Here is a 22177-nt window from a genome sequence, read left to right as displayed (position 1 = left end):
TTTCCACTCACCGCTCTATGATTTTCTAGCTTTCTTTCTCTGAAGTTTTGCATTGGCTATCCAGCTGCAGTTCCTCATTTCTTCTTCTCATAAATTAGTCTTATTTGCCTCTTTTTTGGGTTGGTGGGTGGTTGGAGGAAGGGAAGCTTTAGTTAGAGACCTTAGTACACATTGTCCACTCTGTTTATGCAAACATACCTTTTACATTACCAGGTGGAATTTTCACATATAATTCTTCCAGCTTCTTTCAGTCATCTTTTTTCCCATATTACTCTTCCCTAAATCTTGCTTAATTCTAAACACAATAGTCTTTGAATAGTGTGGGGTTTACCAAACAACATGTGTGGACGAATGAATGAATCAATGAGTTTTATGTTGCAACCGAGCGAGGGGGCACAGTGGTTAGCACACTGGACTCACATTCGGGTGGATGACGGTTCAAACCCGCATCTGGCCATCCTGATTTAGGTTTTCCTTGATTTCACTAAATCGGTTCAGGCAAATGCCAGAATGGTTCCTTTGAAAGGGCACAGCTGACTTCCTTCTGCATCCTTCGATAATCCGATGGGACTGATGACCTTGCTGTTTGGTTCCCTCCCCCAAACAAACAAACAAACCAACCGACCAACACCATTGCAGAAAAATCTATTTATTTATTAAGCAAAGGATTATGCTTTGATTGATATCTAGGCTTGCAATAATATTATGAAAAGAATAGATTGCTGCTCACCATGAAGATGACATGTTGAGCTGCAGACAGGTGCAACAAAAGGACAGTTACACATTTGTTTTTCGGCCAAAGCCCTCTGTAGAAAAGAAAACACATACACATTCACACAAGCAAGCACACCTCACGCATACATGACTGCTGTGAATGTTGACCAAAAGCAGCAATCCACATTGGGGTGGGGAAGTGTTTAGGCACTAGATTGTGGTAGGAAAAGGCTGCCAGGTGCAGTGTTGAAATGCTATTGGTGTGGGTGGTGGGGAGGGGGGGGGGGGGAGGTGAAATGGGGAGTGGAAAAGAAAACAGACAGAGAAGGGAAAAAGGGCTGGTGAGTGTTGGCACAATGAGGGTGAGGGGACATGAAGTGGGAAGAGGTGTAGGGCAGGGGCAGGTGGAGGGGAGGGGGCAGAAACTGTTAGGTGGAGGGATTGGGTTGATGCTGGGGTAATTCCATAACATCTGATTCCTCTTCTCCGTGACCATCTTTTATAAGCTATGCAGATGGGTGTTATCCTTACAATACTTTCTCCATTCCTGTAATTGTCCTGGCCTCAAACTATGGTAACCTACTCTCCCCACTCCCTCCACCTGACAGTTTCTGCACCCTCTGGCCCACACCGGCCCACACCTCCTCCCAATTCATGTCTCTTCACCCTCATTGTATGCCACTCTCTACCAATGCACCCACCAGTCTTTTTCCCCTTCTTTGCCCAGCTCCTTTTCTGCTCCTCATCCCCTCCCCCTTCTGTCCTCCGTAGCCTATTGTTGTTGCCCCTGGCAGCCTTGTCCTGACACAGTCTAGTCCCTATGCACTCCACCTGAGAGCACTCCCCCCCCCTCCCCCCTCCCCCTCCCCCCTCCCCCTCCCCCCAATACTCTCCTATCCCTCCCCCTGCTCCATCCCACCATTTGATCGCTTGAAGCGCATGTTCAAATAAAATGGTTATAACAAAGTAGAAATTGCTAGAACTTTCAAGTGCCACTGATGACATACACCTCTTGAATTGGTGGAAAAGGCCAAGCCACCTACATTCCTTCTATACTGTGGAGTAACTACTAGTGAGTTAGGACATGTGCTGAAGAGTCATGGATTGAGACCGGTGTTCCAGCCCGCCTCCGAGACAAGAGATGTGTTACGTCCTGTTAAAAACAACATAAGTCTTCGAGTTCCTGGTATGTGTGACGTCCCCTGTGAATGTGGTAGTATTTATGTGCGTCAGACCATTCGATTTATTGCTGGGCGTTATGTAGAGCACTCACATCATACCAAACAAAGGGAACTTGAGAAGTTGACCAGACAATGGACATAATACAATTTGAAGAAATAAGAGTTTTGGCTCAGACAGCATCATACATGTTGTCAAAGAAGCAACCAAAACTAGAATAAACACCAATAATTTTTAGAGAGGCCAGGGGTACACACTTAGTAGGGCATGGCGGTGGGCTTTGGACTTGGACAGTGAGTGAAACCAAAAGCATAGGCTTGATGCTTGTAGGGATACAGGAGTGGTAGTTTCAAACGTGATGACTGCAGTTCGCGCCATGTGATATCACTGGTGTTGTGGTGGGACAGAGCCGCTAGGAGCTGCCAAACTTGTCTTCCATGCATATGCCACTCTGGCCTTCTCTGGAAGGTTCCGAAGAGCTGCCATTACATCTGTATAAGCAGTACACCTTACTAACCCTGGCAGTCGGTGATTCCAACCCCTAATGATGATGGTGTAGATGACTATTGAAAGCTCAAGTGTTTTATTTGAAATGATGTGGCTTGTAAACGAAGAAGATTTTATTGAATATCCTAGAAATCTTTTTAGATATGAGAGTCAGTTATGTGCATCATTTGTTGTCTCATCATTTGCACCTTCTATACACACCATATCCTCAATATAGTCATTTTTGCTTAATTAATATTTATAATATTTCTTGTGTTTGAACTTGGTTTTAAAATGCATATTGCATGACAATTTCATAGTCGTCAAAAATTCTTGCAAAGGTTTTACTATGTTTGCCCATTAAAAACAGAATATTGTATTTGTTTATTTCTGTTTGTGTGTTTGTGTTAACAGTATTTTTTACATTTGATCCATTATAACACGTACTGATTGGTTTGCACAGTTTTTTTACCAATATTTTGCATTTATTGCTGCTTATTATAGACCTTATTTCATTTTTCTATAGACATGATTGATTTAAAGGTTTGCTTTTGTTTTCCAGTTCATTTACTTCAATTGTGAAGAAAACTTTAAATTGATTTTTGGACCCAAATTGATTGTTGTTCACACACTGTGGCACTATTCTTGCATTTGAAGATCTATTTTTGTATAATACTTCATGGCAATCACTAGTGAGAGTTGGTTTATTTTGAGAAGAAGAATTTAAGACTCTTGTTTACTTATTTCTTTTCCAAGTTTTTCCATATTACTACACAACACACTGATAACTAAATGAAGGGACCGATGACCGTAGCTGTCTGGTCCCTTTAATCCCACAAACCAACCAACCAACCAACTAATTGAAGGTTAGAAATGCATTAATTAAACTTCATTATTTTGTCCACATTATTTGCACAAAGTTTACTTCCCCCCCCTGTTATTTATGATTTCTGAACACTTTGAACCTACTTCAGACACCAGATTTGATCTGTTGGTGGCAGCATGTTCACCATGTAGTTCATTGTATGTTCTGTAGCTTGAAAATGACACACAATTTTTTTAGATTAGATTAGATTAGATTAATACTAGTTCCATGGATCATGAATACGATATTTCGTAATGATGTGGAACGAGTCAAATTTTCCAATACATGACATAATTAAGTTAATTTAACAACATACTTAAGTTAATATAACAACTTATTTATTTTTTGTGTTTTTTATTTAATTTTTTTAATTTTTTATTTTTTTAAATATTTTTTCTTTTTTTTTCTTTTTTTTCTTAATTTATATCTAAAAATTCCTCTATGGAGTAGAAGGAGTTGTCATTCAGAAATTCTTTTAATTTCTTCTTAAATACTTGGTGATTATCTGTCAGACTTTTGATACTACTTGGTAAGTGACCAAAGACTTTAGTGCCAGTATAATTCACCCCTTTCTGTGCCAAAGTTAGATTTAATCTTGAATAGTGAAGATCATCCTTTCTCCTAGTATTGTAGTTATGCACATTGCTATTACTTTTGAATTGGGTTTGGTTGTTAATAACAAATTTCATAAGAGAGTATATGTACTGAGAAGCTACTGTGAATATCCCTAGATCCTTAAATAAATGTCTGCAGGATGATCTTGGGTGGACTCCAGCTATTATTCTGATTACACGCTTTTGTGCAATAAATACTTTATTCCTCAGTGATGAATTACCCCAAAATATGATGCCATATGAAAGCAATGAGTGAAAATAGGCGTAGTAAACTAATTTACTAAGATGTTTATCACCAAAATTTGCAATGACCCTTATTGCATAAGTAGCTGAACTCAAACGTTTCAGCAGATCATCAATGTGTTTCTTCCAATTTAATCTCTCATCAATGGTCACACCTAAAAATTTGGAATATTCTACCTTAGCAATATGCTTCTGATTAAGGTCTATATTTATTAATGGCGTCATACCACTCACCGTACAGAACTGTATGTACTGTGTCTTATCAAAATTCAGTGAGAGTCCGTTTACAAGGAACCACTTAGTAATTTTCTGAAAGACAGTATTGACAATTTCATCAGTTAATTCTTGTTTGTCAGGTGTGATTACTATACTTGTATCATCAGCAAAGAGAACTAACTTTGCCTCTTCATGAATATAGAATGGCATGTCATAAATATATATTAAGAACAACAAAGGACCCAAGACTGACCCTTGTGGAACCCCATTCTTGATAGTTCCTCAGTTTGAGGAATGTGCTGATCTTTGCATATTATGAGAACTGCTTATTTCAACTTTTTACACTCTTCCAGTTAGGTATGAATTAAACCATTTGTGCACTGTCCCACTCATGCCACAATACTTGAGCTTGTCTAGCAGAATTTCATGATTTACACAATCAAAAGCCTTTGAGAGATCACAAAAAATCCCAATGGGTGGTGTTCAGTTATTCAGATCATTCAAAATTTGATTGGTGAAAGCATATATGGCATTTTCTGTTGAAAAACCTTTCTGGAAACCAAACTGACATTTTGTTAGTACTTCATTTTTACAGATATATGAAGCTACTTTCAATACATTACTTTCTCAAAAATTTTGGATAAAGCTGTTAGAAGGGAGATTGGACGGTAATTGTTGACATCAGATCTCTCCCCCTTTTTGTGCAAAGGTATAACAATAGCATATTTCAGTCTATCAGGGAAAATGCCCTGTTCCAGAGAGCTATCACACAGGTGGATGAGAATCTTACTTATCTGTTGAGAACAAGCTTTTAGTATTTTGCTGGAAATGCCATCAATTCCAACTTTATTATTTTCCTAATTTCAGAGGGAGAAGTGGGTGAGATTTCAATTGTATCAAATTGCATAGGTATGGCCTCTTCCATTAACAGCCTAGCATCTTCTAATGAACACCTGGATCCTACTATATCCACAACATTTAGAAAATGATTATTAAAAACATTTTCAACTTCTGACTTTTTGTTCGTAAAGTTTTCATTCGTTTTGATGGTAATACTGTCTTACTGTGCTCTTGGTTGACCTGTTTCTCTTTTAATAATATTCCAAATTGTTTTAATTTTATTATCAGAGTTGCTGATTTCAGACATGATACACATACTTCTGGATTTTTTAATAACTTTTCTTAATATAACACAGTAGTTTTTATGATGTTTGATAGTTTCTGGGTCACTACTCTTTCTTGCTGCCAGATACATTTCCCTTTTCCGTTTACAAGATATTTTTATACCCTTAGTAAGCCATGGTTTGTTACAAGGTTTCTTACGAGTACATTTAACTATTTTCTTGGGGAAGCAGTTTTCAAATGCATTTACAAAAATGTCATGAAATAAATTATATTTTAAATTGGCATCAGGTTCACGGTACACCTCATCCCAGTTGTAACTGCTGTAGGCTTTCCCTGAAATTTGCAATTGTTAAATCGTTGACTGAACGTACTACTTTGGAGGACTGTTTAGTATTGCTGAATGGAGCTATGTCATATATTGTAACTAGCTGTACACCATGATCAGAAAGACCATTCTCAACAGGCTGAGCATTTATGTGGTTAAACTTATCTTGGTCTATAAAGAAGTTATCTATCAGTGAGCTGCTATCCTTTACCACCCGAGTAGGAAAATCAATAACGGGTGTCAAATTGAAAGAACCGAGTAATACTTCAAGGTCATTTTTCCTATTACCCTCTTTCAGAGAATCTACATTGAAGTCCCCACAAATAATAATTTGCTTCCCTCTGCCTGACAGATAGCACAACAAGGAGTCCAAATTTTTCAGAAATAGATGAAAATTTCCTGATTGGGACCTATATACAGTTACAATTATAAATGTGCCTTTATTTAATCTAAGCTCACAGGCACATGCTTCTATATGTTTCTCTACACAAAACTTTTTTGTTTCTATACTTTTTGCACAATGATAACTTTTGACATATATGGCAACTCCTCCTTTCTCCATATTTTCTCTCATTACATGTACAGAGAGCTTATATCCACTTACATTTACCTTATCCATATCAGTAACAATGTGATGCTCAGACAGGCATAGTATATCTATTTCATCCTCAGCTTCTAAATCTTCTGAACTCCCAATATTTTGATGAAATATACTTACATTATTTTTAATTATACTTTTATGAGAACGTTTCCTTATTCTAACATTTGCAGTACTCTCCTGTCTGAGTTTCTCATTGTGCTTAGGCCTAGTTCCTATACCATGTATGTCCTCTAATAAATCAGCAATAATCCGGTCTTTACAGTCCTTCCCAGTAAGTTTTTTAACATCATCTTTGCTACAGTTTGTGCAGAACCATATCTTAAATTTTGGATCCTCATTTACACAGTTATATGATTCATAGTTTTACATTTAATTCACATTATACCTTTGTATGTTATCTTCTTGCAGTGGCAGAGATCTGAGTGCAACATATTATTTGATTCATCACAAGATGATGAAGTTGATGTACATTTGAAAATGATATCATGGTTACTGTGTCCATTATTTTCAGTTGCATGTGAGTGGTTATAAGTATTGTGAGGTTCATTTTTCTTGAAGTAAGAACTGCTGCAGAAGACAGTGAAACTCTGTGACAAATTTTGAATACAGTGTGGACAGTTTGTTGTCAGATGGTTATTATATCTTGGTAATTAAAAGTTAATTGTATTCCTAAAAATATTTGCGCAGCAGGAGCAGTAAATAAATATGAAGTTTCATTTTTATACAATAATACCATTTATTGTGTGTCATATAACATGGAAAGACAATGCAGTCATGATGCTGGGAGATACTGAAAGCATCCATTTAACCACCAGACAATTTTCTTTATTTATTCATCCATGGTACAATGTACATTACGTGGATGTCATCAGAAGTTGATGCAATGGTTCTTATTGCTGCAACACACACAATTTTTTTATAGCATAAAGTTCTTGTAATTAATCCTAATTATTGTTACATATTAAATCTTCATGGATGTTACATGTTCAAGGATATTAAATGGCAATCTACAGATATTTTAAATATTCATTTACAGTGTTATAACTGTTATTTAATAAATACTTTTAAGCCTTTGGCTGAAGCTGCTAGGATCATTTCGGTCTTTAATTTGCTCTGGCAGACTGTTGTACAGTTTTAGCCAATGATGTAACACATTATATTGTGTTTAAGACTTTTTCCTGTTTTGATGTACATAGTGACTTGATCTGATTCCACACTCATGTCTGACCGGTTTGTGGCATTACATTTGCAAAGAACAATATGAAAAGGATAGATTGCCACTTACCACTTAGAGGAGGCATTGGTGGGCAGACAGGCACATAGTATAATTTTCAATGTGCCCATCTATCAATCAATGTCTTCTCTATGTGGTGAGTGGTAATCAGTCCTTTTTATAATTTTGATATTCTGAAAAATATACTCACATGAGACAGTTAGAATTTTTAGCATTTTATATTCAACAAAATGAGCCTTACTGTTGCTACATGTTATTATTTGTATAGCCCTTTACTGTACCTTGAGGACAACCTGGATATTCCCAGCACTTATTCCCCAAAACATTATCCCATAACTGAGGACTGAATGTATGTAGGCTATACAAAATAGGTCACTTTGAGGTATGAAATGATGCTACGATTCAAATGGTGCAACATGCTGGGAATATTTTCTTTGTCGAAACTTCTCATGTTCTGTCCATTCCAACTGGGAGTCTACATCCATCTCCAAGTATACAGTCTCATTCTGATACAGAAATGTTGGCTTTTAATCTAGAACTGTTGTCTTTTTTCTTCAATCAGAAACTCATATAGCTTGTCTTCCTTACATTTAGTGTTACTTCACTGTCTAATGACAACTTGTGGACATTTTTGAGAGTGTTGTTGGCTGTTTTTTGTCATCTCTATAGGAATTCATTAATATAGATTCAGAAAGAGATTTGACCTAATACATTCCCCTTAAAGATGCCTTTATTAATATATTTGAGGTCTGGTAAATGTTTCACAAGTAACTGTCTTGACGTATGTGAAATTTCAACTTGTTACACCGTATTTTCCAGGTCAGACTCAATCTACTTATTTACCACAGCTCTTATTCCTAGTACCTATGATTTATGTAATAAAATTCTGTGCTCAACAATGCCAAAAGCCTTTGACAGAACCAATAAAATGTCAGTTATGTGATCATCTTTATGTAGTGCTGCAAGAACATTTGTAAACTATGTTACTGCAGGCTATGTACCTCTTCCAGGCTTGAAACTGAATTGTTCATAGTAAAGATTATATTTATTTAGGTAATTTATTAGTCTGTTTTTCATTATTATTCCTATTATATCAGAAACAGAAGACAGTATGAAAACTTGTCTGTAGCTTTCTACATTTTCTGCAACCCACAGTAAATATTTTTCTTTACTGAAAAGATGTGCCAACATTAATCAGACAGTTGTTGGCACCTCTGATTATTCATTTGTCCCCAGGCTTTAAAAATTATGTGCTGAAAGGAGAAGCAAATTTTTTTCACCCAAAACTAAAATCCTTTGCCATTTATTATGTTTTGAGACTAGTATCATTTCCAGGTAATGAAAAAACAAAATTTTATTACTTAGAACTGGATAGTCTGTAATAAACTAAATCTATATATATATATATATTAATTCAAGTCACAACTCCTCTTGTCTGTCTGTATGTGCAGGCTAATCTAAGGAATTACTGTAAGGATTTTGATGTAGTTTTCACTAACGGATACACTGATTTGTGAGGAAGGATTTTGTATTGAATTTATAAAGATGTCATACAAATTGTCTGAATTGTGATGAATTAAAGTTAAGATGTGAAAATGATGCCACTGCCACCTAGGGAACAGCAATGATAACTTGAGAGAGCAGCAGTGGCTCAAGACAGCAGAAAGCATCACCAAATTTGCATATGGTGTGATGGTCTAGTGGTAGAGCATTCAGCAAGAAACCAATAGGTTCATGGATGGAATGCTGCCTGGGTCACTTTTTTTCACTCTGCCTTTTAACCTAGTATTCACCTCTCAATGATGTGGAGATTCGCCAGAAACGAAATGTTGCTCATATTCCATGCTATGCTGTAGCTCTCCTTTCCCTGGTTGGGTAACTAATTAGGGACATGCAAGTTGCCCATGTGACATCCAGTTGATTGCAGTCATTTCGTAACAACTGCATTGGAGGGAAAGGGGGGGGGGGGGACATGAGTCCAAAACCTGTCGTTTTGAATTACGTATGCATACAGTAAAATATGTCATTTAAGTAAGTTTTGCAGCAGCACAGCAAATTGCTCAACTTTCAGCTTTCTGCTTTCTTGGAGTCAAAGAGAGATATGAACACAATTTTCTGCATGATGGGTTGGAGGATGTTATTTGTTTGGTCACTTTCAAATTGTACAGAAGACTGGTAAACAAATTTCTGCTGGGGAAAAGAGATTTAGGTCTTTCAAAGATCATAAAGACATGAGCATAATCGTCTTGAATGGGAGTTGGAAGTTTATTGTGGATGAATACATGAAATTCTGAAATATTTCTACATGACAGCAGCTTCAGGTTGCCAAGTTCTGCTTTCCTCAGATTACCAGTTGCAGTTCACATTCTTAATTCACTACAAATTCTTCAAACAATGGACAGTGAATTACTAATCTTTGAAAGGTTGTAATAAATATTACCAATAACAAAACAGATATCCACCTCATCAGATGACGGGAGAGTTACAATTTGAAATAATCAAGTATTCGTAACCAATAGTTCCCTGTCAACAATTTGAGAACAGTTGCACATCAAAAGAACATGTGAATCCAAAGAATGTGATGTTTTATTTTTTATGCTTCAAGTAAAGCATTTTCCATAAAGTATTTCAGGAACTTTGCCTCATTTACATAAAGTGCGGCACGGTAGAGGCCTGAACAGTAGAGGCCTGAACTTCCAGCTTTCTACTTTCCTTGAATCAAACCTAGATGAGTACATGATTCTCTGCATGGCACAGTGAAAAAGTCTGCGATAAAGAGGCCACAACAAAGAATTGTGACAATGTGTTTCAGCAATGCATCAGAATGTGTACTAAGCTCCACACGGTGAATCCTGTAATTCGTGCATGTTTTTCCTCTTTGTGTGTGTGTGTGTGTGTGTGTGTGTGTGTGTCACACACACACACACACACACACACACACACACAGACACACACACACACACGCACACACACACACCCATGGCTGGCATACAGTATTAACATTGGTTGTACACATATTACAATGTGCTCCCCTCATTGCCATGAGATGCCACTTCAAACACTGATTCTATACTGGTAACATAGCATTCCTGCCTCAGAAAGCATTGTGTAAGTTATACGAAAGTGATGATATTCATCTACTTAACATTGGCAGGTGGTTTCAGTTGCCTGGGACTGAGTCGTGTGTGCTAGTTGCGTTTGTATGAGTGTGTGTGTGTGTGTGTGTGTGTGTGTGTGTGTGTGTGTGCATCTATTGTTGACAAAGGCCTTACTGGCCAAAAGCTATAATTGTGAGAATCTTTTTATTGTGCCTATCTGCAACTCAGCATCTCCACTATATGGTGAGTAGCAACTCCTTCTCTAATGCTGTAACATTGTTCTCTGAATTTTGTTCATGGCCCTGAAACAAAGTATGCTACACCAGTCAAGTTGTCTGCCCAAAGATACTTAATGTTATTAAGTGTGAAGCCAGGTCAGGTCACTAATTAGTACATAATTAAGCATAGAATAGCTAAAGTAGCAAGAAATACTACTAATAATGGCCCCAAGTAGAAATAGGTAACAATCCTATACAGATGCTTTCATTATTTTATTAATCGCTCCCCTTCCCCGAAACTGGAAGACAACTATATTTAGTGTTATTGGCACATCAGACCCAAACTAAGGGGCAGAAATACAACACTTTCCTTAACATGAGAGATTTTAAAAGTTCAGTAAACAAGAAACTCGTTATAATTACTTGCCCCAATGAGCAGTTCTTTGAAGTAATTACTTAAAGTATGTGGATGTTTTTGAGTTCCCTTTCCAAAAGATGTATAACAGGAACATATATGTATGTATTTTTATAAAGGAGATCTGAAATGTAAATAAAATCTTACCATTTATTCATTGCCATGTTTTCTTTTCAGGAACAAAACAAAGACTATAACAGTTATCTGTGCACAGCATACATATCCCAGAATGATATATATTCACATAGATAACTGCCGTGATTTAGCTGTAAGTATAACTGCTGAAAGCATGAAACCATTTAAAAGAAGAAATTGTTACTAATCTTTTATCTTATTCAGCATGTTATTGATAGTTATTTCTTGATTCAGCTTTCTGAAACAACAAAAACTGGAATGATTGAGGAATATCTAGAAAATAACAAATTCAGAATAAAAAAGATAAATAAAACTGCTCAGCTTTCTGATACAGTGTATGTGTTTTAATTTAATTTAAAAGTAGTTATGCTGCTTTTAGCTAAGGAGCAGATGTATTTTGCAAATGCTATACATACATACATACATGCATTTATGTATACTTTAAATCTGAAGACAGATTCTTCTGAAAGCTAGTAAAGTTCTCCGTCTTTTTTATGTGCCTGTCGACAAGTCAACACTTCTGCTGTTCAGTGAGTTGTCATCTTGACTCAGTAAATTATTTATATTCTTCCAAAGATTTTTCATTACAATATTCAGATCAATATACTGTAATATATTTTTCATCCTTTCATAAATCATTAAATATATTAAATGATATCAATATAATGGAAGGAAACATTCCACGTGGGAAAAATTATATATAAAAACAAAGATGAGGTGACTTACCGAACAAAAGCGCTGGCAGGTCGATAGACACACAAACAAACACAAATATACACACAAAATTCAAGCTTTCGCAACAAACTGTTGCCTCATCAGGAAAGAGGGAAGGAGAGGGGAAGACGAAAGGAAGTGGGTTTTAAGGGAGAGGGTAAGGAGTCATTCCAATCCCGGGAGCGGAAAGACTTACCTTAGGGGGAAAAAAAGGCAGGTATACACTCGCACACACGCACATATCCATCCACACATACAGACACAAGCAGACATATTTAAAGACAAAGAGTTTGGGCAGAGATGTCAGTCGAGGCAGAAGTGTAGAGGCAAAGAAGTGGTTGAAAGACAGGTGAGGTATGAGTGGCGGCAACTTGAAATTAGCGGAGATTGAGGCCTGGCGGATGACGAGAAGAGAGGATATACTGAAGGGCAAGTTCCCATCTCCGGAGTTCGGATAGGTTGGTGTTGGTGGGAAGTATCCAGATAATCCGGACGGTGTAACACTGTGCCAAGATGTGCTGGCTGTGCACCAAGGCATGTTTAGCCACAGGGTGATCCTCATTACCAACAAACACTGTCTGCCTGTGTCCATTCATGCGAATGCAACAAACTGTCCATTCGCATGAATGGACACAGGCAGACAGTGTTTGTTGGTAATGAGGATCACCCTGTGGCTAAACATGCCTTGGTGCACAGCCAGCACATCTTGGCACAGTGTTACACCGTCCGGATTATCTGGATACTTCCCACCAACACCAACCTATCCGAACTCCGGAGATGGGAACTTGCCCTTCAGTATATCCTCTCTTCTCGTCATCCGCCAGGCCTCAATCTCCGCTAATTTCAAGTTGCCGCCACTCATACCTCACCTGTCTTTCAACCACTTCTTTGCCTCTACACTTCTGCCTCGACTGACATCTCTGCCCAAACTCTTTGTCTTTAAATATGTCTGCTTGTGTCTGTATGTGTGGATGGATATGTGCGTGTGTGCGAGTGTATACCTGTCCTTTTTTCCCCCTAAGGTAAGTCTTTCCGCTCCCGGGATTGGAATGACTCCTTACCCTCTCCCTTAAAACCCACTTCCTTTCGTCTTCCCCTCTCCTTCCCTCTTTCCTGATGAGGCAACAGTTTGTTGCGAAAGCTTGAATTTTGTGTGTATATTTGTGTTTGTTTGTGTGTCTATCGACCTGCCAGCGCTTTTGTTCGGTAAGTCACCTCATCTTTGTTTTTATATATAAATATATTGAATTATAGAGATTTTCACTGTTTTATTAAAAGTTTTCATTCTTGCTTAAGATTCCTGTTATACATTTTCAGCTTCAGTCTGTGATGTTGCTGGACAGTTCTTGTCAGCATACAGCTTTGGAATATGTTTTTTTCTGATGGTTTGGTTTTCCATATCCACTCCAGATACTATGTTTACTCCAGATTTTTGCAAAACATAATTTTGTCTTCTTGTAGTCTTTTCATTGACAGTAACAATATATTGTCCTCTTTATCTGCTTTATTTCCTTTTTTTCTTCCCTGTTTTGTGTACTTTGTTATTATTGTTATTATTAATAATATTATTATTTATTTTATTTGCTCTGTTGATTGGATGTTATACAATGAGTGTACTAGTAATACAGTGCAAGTCAAGTCAAAGATTACAGTCAGTATTACTTGTGAAGTTTAAGTGTAATATAGAGCTTCTAAGTACAATTGGCTGCACATAGTATTACATCCCATAGTCTGCTGTCATAAATTTATGTGGTTTCTTAAAAACAAAAATAAAATAAGACTACACATTTTTATCTTCCTTTTGTATAACTAAGATTCTAGCCAAAGCTGCAGTTTGCGTAGGATGCCATAGTGTTGAAGCTTTTTAAATGATGTGTTGTGCTTTGCACACTGAAATGCTTTTGCAGAGTCACAGAATATCCCTACTGGATATCTTATAAAATTTAGTTCAAATAGTATTTCTCTCTGTGGAAATCCCCTCATGAAAGACAAAATGTGAAAGTGTCAGTAAGCTATTTCGTGTTATATTGCTGTAGATCCTCTCATACACTATTCTCTCAGACATCTTTGAGAATACTTGGAGCAGAATGATGGTTCAATAGTTGAATATTACATACCTCTCACCACTTTTATGGATTGATATCACTACCACATGTTTAATCTATGGGGAAGTTTTCATTGATTGTTTACACAGATAGCACAAAATGTGATGGTTTAAGCCTGCACATGGTTTACAAATCTTATTTGAAACACCATCATATCCAGAGGATTGAATACCTTTGTGTAAATTTATGTTTTTTTTTTTTCATTTGATTTAGGTGTTGTGCTTTTGAAATGAAGTGCTTTGTTTTGTGTAGTTTGCATGTGATGAAGCAGTACTATGGCTTCTGTGATGGACTCTTTGTAGTGGCTCCATGGTTTTTCAACAACAATGGGGAAATATTCATTGAATTCAAAAGAGGTAGTTTTTTGATTGTTTTAGCCTGTTCCATTGATTGATTGATTGATTGATTTTAACAGGAGAGCTAAAACAGCTTAGGTCTGACCCGCCACTGCCTGCACCGAAACTAGGTTTATTGTGCGGTATCGCTCCCTGTATATCTAGTAAAGCCAACCAGTGCCCTGAAATAGTGCAAGGAGTCCCTCTACCAGTTTTTTGTTAGACACAATTTCTTCAGGTCTAGTTGTCCCAAATATTCTGTATCTTTTACTCTCCAATGCCATGCATTCAAAGATTAGGTGTGGTGCAGTTTCTTCACCCTCATCACAGATCTTACATTTAGGGTCCTCTTCCATTATACCCATTGTGTGTAGGTGTTTTTTGAAGTTCCCATGACCGGTCATCAGTCCAGTCATGAGTTTGATCTCTTTCCTGTTCAATCCCAGGATTACAGAGCTTCTTTTAAACATGATTTGGGCATCATTACCATACCATGTTTTTGTTTATGGACCTTGGTCCAATATCCTACATGCTGTTTCCTAAGCCAGTTCCGTAGTTCTAATTTGATCATAGCCTTGGTGATTGCCAAGACAGGTTCCGGTCCAATAAATGGAGTTGTTGCCCCCATCCTAGCCAATCTGTCGGCTTGTTCATTGCCACAGATCCCTGAGTGGCCAGGGACCCACAGTAGGTACACCTTATTGCTTCCCCCTAGCTCCACCAGAGCCCTGTGGCAATCTGCAACAATTTTAGATCTTGTTGCAGGAGCTACCAATGATTTCAGGGCTGCCTGGTTGTCTGAATAGATGTAGAAGCTGCGGTCATTGTAGTACCGACTCATATTCTCCTCCACACATGCCCTTATTTGCAGTAATTTCGGCTTGGAATACAGAGGCCAGTTTCCTTAGAGAGATGCTGCTCTCCAGTCTTGGCTGAACCCTGTACAACCCTGCCCCTATGCCTTGATCTATTTTCGACCCATCAGTGAACCAAACAATGTCCCCCACACGGTGTCGAACTGTTTTTGCCCACTGCTTCCTACTTCCAATTATTATGTTGTAAGGCTTGTCGAAGCAGTTGGAAGTTATTATATAGTCGGCGGGCATTTCCCCAGCCATACCTATATTTACTCACTATGTTAGTGTGTGATTCTGGATATCCAAATGAGACCCAGTTTTGGCCAGTTTTAAGTCTGTATGCCCCATCTGCTGCCTCCATCTTAACCTAAAGGTGAAGTGGGGGCACATCCAACACGGCTTCCATTCCAGCTGTTGGTGTGCTGCTAATTCCGCCCGTTATGGCTAAGCAGGCCAATCTCTGCACCTTAGCAAGCTCTTTAGCAGCAACCCGCTGTTCTACCTTCTTCCACCACACTACGGCCCCATAGGAAATGCTAGGTCTAACCACTGTGGTGTAAATACAGTGCATACCCCTGGGGCTTAGGCCCCAGTTTTTGCCACAAGCCCTCCTAGTACTTACTAAAGTGCTTTTTGCCTTGGAGCAGATACTCTTAATATGAGGGGTCCAAGTTAGCTTCTCATCCAAGGTTACCCCTAGATATTTCACTGTCCCCTTCACTGGTAGAGTTTTATCAAAGAGCTTTAGATTCCAACTTGCATGCTGAAAATGTCTCTTTGTAAATGGCACCACAACAGTCTTCTTAGGATTAACTCTTAGATTCTATTTAATGCACCATTTTTGCACAATGTCCAACCCTCCTTGTGCCATATTCCTGACTGTGTCAGTGAATTTGCCAAGTATTACTATGACAAGATCATCTGCGTATCCTTGGCAGAAGCATTGTCTGGAATTTAGTTCCTCAATGAGTTTGTTCACCACTAGATTCCACAATATAGGAGACAAAACTCCTCCTTGTGGGCAGCCTCTAGTGGTCTTAATTACCATATTTTCGTTCATCATGGTAGCCTCTACCTTCCTTCCACTAAGCTTGGCTCGGGTCCACCTACATATAGTGGTCCCCTGGTCATGCACCTCTGCTGCCCTTACCATGGAATCAAAGGTCATGTTACTAAAGGCCCCCTAGAGATCCAGGAAGATGCAGAGTGCTATTTCTTGGAAGTGAAGTGCTTCTTCCACCTTCCCGATGAGTTGGTGGAGAGCTGTCTCACATGATTTACCTGGTTGGTGTGCATGTTGGTTCAGGTGTAGAGGTACCCTACTTAGCCTCCTCTCCCTGATGTATACATTAACCAGTTTTTCCAATGTTTTGAGAATGAAGGAGAACAGACTGATTGGTCTCATATCCTTGGCCGTGGTATGATCAATTCTCACTGGCTTTGGCATGAAGACTACCTTCACTGCCCTCAACAAAAAAAAATGATTCCTACTGCTAAGCTAACCCTGAATAGCCTGCATAGGACTCTTATAAGCTTTCCTCCTGCCTGTTGCAGGAGAACTGGAAAAATTCCATCTGGGCCAGGTGACTTGAATGGTTGGAATGTTCCCACTGCCCACTGGTTCACACACTCCATGGCCGATTCCCAGTCCTCTCTTCAAGTACCTAAGAACTGTTGTCTCTCTGGGGTCACATACTGGTCTGTGTTATCTGGCAGAGCATACTTAGGAAAGTGAGTTTTGAGAAGAAATTCCAGTGTCCCATGTGCTGTCTTTGTATATTCCCCATCCTCCTTCCTCAACGTACCTCCTGGATTAGTTGGTACGCTAGTGAGAATCTTGTGAAGTCTGGCTTGTGCAGCTGTGCCTTCCACTTCCTCGCAGAATGCCTTCCAGGATGCCTCCTTTGCTTGTCTTATTGCAAGATTGTAACTGACAAGGGCCTCACGATATTTAGCTCATTGTCCTTTACGTCTTGCACTATTAAACAGTCTCCCTACCTGTTTTCTTTGCATTTCCAATATGTTATTCCACCATGGGACACTCCTATTTGTGCACTTCCTGGTGATTGTGCAGTTGTCCTGATATGAGGTCAGTCTGGCAGAGGTAAACAGCCTCTGCTACTTCCTCAAATTCTACTGGCTTCCTTATCATGGTTTTAATTTCCGATAAGCCTAAGTCAAGGTCCCTCCTGTATATCTCCCAGTCTGTTTTCCTGGAATTTCTATAAGTCATGGTCTGTCTGATTCCCATTTCTACCTTGAGTACATGTGGTCCGATGAGGATGGCTCCAACACCATATGCCATTGTTTGATATAGCTACCCATCGTCATGGAACCAAATGTTATGTGAATTACTTCTTCCCTTCTGCTATTCCTGAATGTAGGTTCATTGCCCCTATTCAGGACCTCTAAGTTGTTAGCTAAGAGGAATTCAAGAAGGTACTCACCTCTACTGTTGGTGTCCTTGCTGCGCCACACTAGGTTGTGGGCATTGGCATCACACCCCACCAGCAGTTGGTCACCTTGCCGATGACAAGTCTCTACCAGTCTCCTCACCTCCAAGGGATGGGGAGAACTGTCTTCGTAAGGAAGGTATGCTGAGGACAAAATAATTTCCCTTGTGATACCTTCCTCACGCTGCTGCATTTTGATGGTCACTAAGTCCCTAGAGCAGAAATCCATCATTGGTATGAAAGAAATGCCATTTCTAACATAGATGCATGTTCTGGAGTTTCTTAGATTCCTAGCATAGATCAGCTTAGCTCCAGTGCCTCCAAGGCCCGATACACCCCCTTTGTATAAATAGGGTTCTTGTATCAGGGCCATGTCCACTTCTTGTCTCCTCAGGCAGCAGAGGCCCCTTTACTGTGCTGCAGATTAATCTGCAGCACCTCCAGGCTCCGTCTTGCTGCCATCTTTGAGGTCTTTGAGAACCCTGACGGTGACCTGCGAGAACCCTAAAAACAGTTTCAGGTCCTGCTCCCGCATCGCTTTCAGGGACTTCTCACCAACCTCCACCACCAGGGTTTATCCTTCCGGAGCAACCTTCTGGTTAATCACTCTCCAGTCTTCTGTCAGGACTTTTGGGTTCTGGGCCCCTTTTATCCTGAACAGAGTCTTGGGAGAGACTTCCTTAAGGATGTGGGGTACCCATAATGGTATCTTTGAGGTCTTAAGAAGCTCCTCTGCCGTCTTGACCAGCACCTTCGCATCTTCCCACAGGGATATCATGGGCACCTTGTCCTTGAGCCATTCTACTGTGCGCTTCCCCTCACAAACAAAAATGAGTGCACCACGGTCCTGGATAACTGCCATCCTAAAAACCGAGACTGCAGTACTATAGGTCTGTTTCCGTATTTCTTGCCTCGGTTTTTTCTGGACTTGCTTATCCAGGGAGGAGGGAGTCTTTGATTCCTCCCTTATCCGCTTACTACCTGTCTTTGACATTGTGGGGGTCTGCATGTCCTCTTCAACCTTATGCAGTTTTTCCTGGGGGTCTTGGGTTCTAGTCCCTTTATTTCCCTCCACTTGTGTTTAGGAAGCCATTCTTTCCCTTCCTTTTCCCTCTGTTCCCTGATTAGCTTCCTCCTTTGGGCCCCAGACAAGCCTTTGATCTTAATCTGGTCTAGCTTCTTGGTTACAGTTCCCACTTCTGGCTCAGGTCTAGACCCTGATTCAGTAGTGGAAATACCTTCCATCGGTTCAGTCCCCGATGTTTGGGTATCTGAGGTCTCAAGTTGCCCGTCAGTTTCTTTTTCTGTAGTCGTGTCCATGTTGGTCCCATGAGATTTGGGGATCTAGAAGGTCCACATGAAATATGCTCACTATTTTTATATACTTGAATGTAGCATATTTCGTGATAGTACTCACTTTTCCGTGAAATGTTTATGAGATGATATTTGACTTTTTTGTGTTGGCTTCAGTCGTCTAGTGAAAGTATGATTCCACAATGCTGTTTCGTCGGCTGCAGAAATGACCTGGTTCAATGCGTTTGAATCATTTCTGGTGCTTCAAATACCATTTCTTCGAATGTGGTTCTTTCTTTATGTTTATATAAAAAAGTAGTAACGTAATTGATTTTTCCTGTTCACTTGCAGATTATTATAACAGCGCCCTGCACATTGTTCCACCGTCACACACACCGAGAGTTCACTGCTGACCGACTACGGTCAAAGACGACACCAGCATCAAAGACCTTTCACACAACACACAAGCTTCCACTTGTAACCAGTCTCTTTGATATTCTTTGTCACATCTACTAATATTAATCAATATGCTGTCACTCTCAAACATATAAGCAAATTAGCATAAAATAAGGCAAATTACAATTCACAAAAGAAAAATGTTCTGACAAAAATATAAGAAAACATTTACAACCTTCCTCATTAGATTTGGTATCGACAAATCCGGTAGAAAATAACACATCTCCCAGATCCATTACACACACCACGAATACCCCGCGCGGTGTAAGGCTAATTACTCATGGAGGTTGCCCGGTATCCCTGAGGCCATGTTTGCAACACATCTTCCCATGTGCCACGCACCCCTCAGCACAGATCGCATCACACCTTGGGTTGGGTCAGGGAATAGGGAACAGGATAGGACTAGGAGTGGACAGGGAAGATGGGACGTTGTGGGACACTCTTAGTCTGATCCATCGGCCTTAGTCTGATCCATCGGCTGAGGCCTTTCCAGCATTGGGTCCTCTACCTTTGGCGTAGCCCTCAGCTTCCTGTAGGTACGCAAGCCTCTCCATCCGCACGGACAGTGCTTCGTCAAGGTGGTGTCCCCCAGAGAGGGGTCTGTTCCATTACCAAGAGAACTGTGATATCCTTGTTGGTTCTGATTTTAGTTCCTTTTTGTATCACTTTTTATGGTGTTCCATATGGGTTTTATTTTATTGTTTGATCTGCTAATTTTCTTACACACTGCATGCGTTTGGTCTTCCTGATCACGCATTTAGATTTTAGAGTTTTCTTGTAACATAATGTCACTGATTGGTTTGCACTAGCCCTTGTTCTGTATACAGATCACTCTGTTTGACACATGTTGACTTAAGTCCAGTTAACAACTCTTTCCTTCCATTTACTTTTGTAGAAGCACACTTCAAGGTGTGCGAGAAATATGCTTAAGAACAAATAAAATGGCTCATTCACTGTGTCTGTCTAGTAAACTTCTTCCCATTGTTCCTGTTGTAAACTATTTCTCTACAAACCAATTGATTCAACATATATTGCTCTGGTTTTTTTAAATGAGTGTGAAAATTTGCTATTTTTCTGTGGATATGTTTTAAGGTTGTCATTTCACCATCAGATAGATCAGTTATTACAGCTATTGATTTCATTTGTATGCAATCTCAGCCATCAGCTTTTCTAAATTTTTGTGTTCAATTTTTCACTAAATTAACTATTTGTTTATCTTGTTTTGGGCTTCTGCTTTCTTGTTAGACTCAGAATTTCTTCTCAGCTCCAAATATTTCTGCTCTTATACTGGTTTGTCAACAGTGATTGTCCTACAAAGCGATCTCTTCGTCTAGTCAAGTTGTGCCACAAATTTTTCTTCTCCCCAATTTTATTCAATACCTCCTCATTAGTTATGTGATCTACCCATCTAATCTTCAGCATTCTTCTGTAGCACCACATTTCTAAAGCTTGTATTCTCTTTTTGTCTAAACTATTTATCGTCCACATTTCATTTCCATACATGCCTACACTCCATACAAATAATTACATAAACGACCTCCTGACACTTAAATCTATACTCGATGTTAACAAATTTCTCTTCTTCAGAAATGCTTTCCTTGCCATTGCCAGTCTACATTTTATATCTTCTCTACTTTGACCATCATCAGTTATTCTGCTACCCAAATAGCAAAACTCCTTTACTAATTTAAGTGTCTCATTTCCTAATCTAATTCCCTCAGCATCACCCGACTTAATTCGACTACATTCCATTATCCTCGTTTTACTTTTGTTGATGTTCGTCTTATATCCTCCTTTCAATACACTATCCATTCCATTCAGTTGCTCCCCATCCAGGTCCTTTTCTGTCTCTGACATAATTACAATGTCATCTACGAACCTCAAAGTTTTTATTTCTTCTCCATGGATTTTAATTCCTACTCCAAATTTTTCTTTTGATTCCTTTACTGCTTGCTCAATGTACAGACTGAATAACATCGCAGAGAGGCTACAACCCTGTCTCACTCCCTTCCCAACCACTACTTCCCTTTCATGTCCCTCGACTCTTATAACTGCCATCTGGTTTCTGTACAAATTGTAAGTAGCTTTTCACTCCCTGTGTTTTACCCCTGCCACCTTCAGAATTTGAAAGAGAGTATTCCAGTCAACATTGTCAAAAGCTTTCTCTAAGTCTACAAATGCTAGAAACGTAGATTTGCCTTTCCTTAATTTATCTTCTAAGATAAGTCGTAGTGTCAGTATTGCCTCACATGTTCCAACATATCTACGGAATCCAAGATGAAATGGGAGATATGATACTGCGTGAAGAGTTTGACAGAGCACTGAAAGACCTAGGTCGAAACAAGGCCCTGATCTTCCCCGAGGTCAGCTTCTACCAGTTTTTCCATTCATCTGTAAAGAATTCGGTAATTTTCACATCTGTCAACACCTGCTTTCTTTGGGATTGGAATTATTATATTCTTCTTGAAGTCTGAGGGTATTTTGCTTGTCTCACAC

The 22177-nt window shown here is 39.1% G+C and overlaps 1 protein-coding gene across 1 annotated transcript in view; it reads left to right on the top strand.

Moving 5' to 3' along the window:
- LOC126481958 (E3 ubiquitin-protein ligase MYCBP2-like) overlaps positions 1 to 22177 on the top strand; it is a gene marked incomplete at its 5' end in the record, with an annotated part of 333248 nt that overhangs the window by 199454 nt on the left and 111617 nt on the right. Inside the window, one exon of the mRNA XM_050105921.1 lies at positions 11511 to 11601. Within this exon, the coding sequence (XP_049961878.1) occupies positions 11511 to 11601 (91 nt within the window). The remainder of the gene's footprint in view (positions 1 to 11510; positions 11602 to 22177) is intronic.

This window comes from Schistocerca serialis, chromosome 5 (genome assembly GCF_023864345.2).
Source record: "Schistocerca serialis cubense isolate TAMUIC-IGC-003099 chromosome 5, iqSchSeri2.2, whole genome shotgun sequence".
NCBI classification, from domain to species: domain Eukaryota; kingdom Metazoa; phylum Arthropoda; class Insecta; order Orthoptera; family Acrididae; genus Schistocerca; species Schistocerca serialis.
This window is presented reverse-complemented; position numbering and strand designations above follow the sequence as displayed.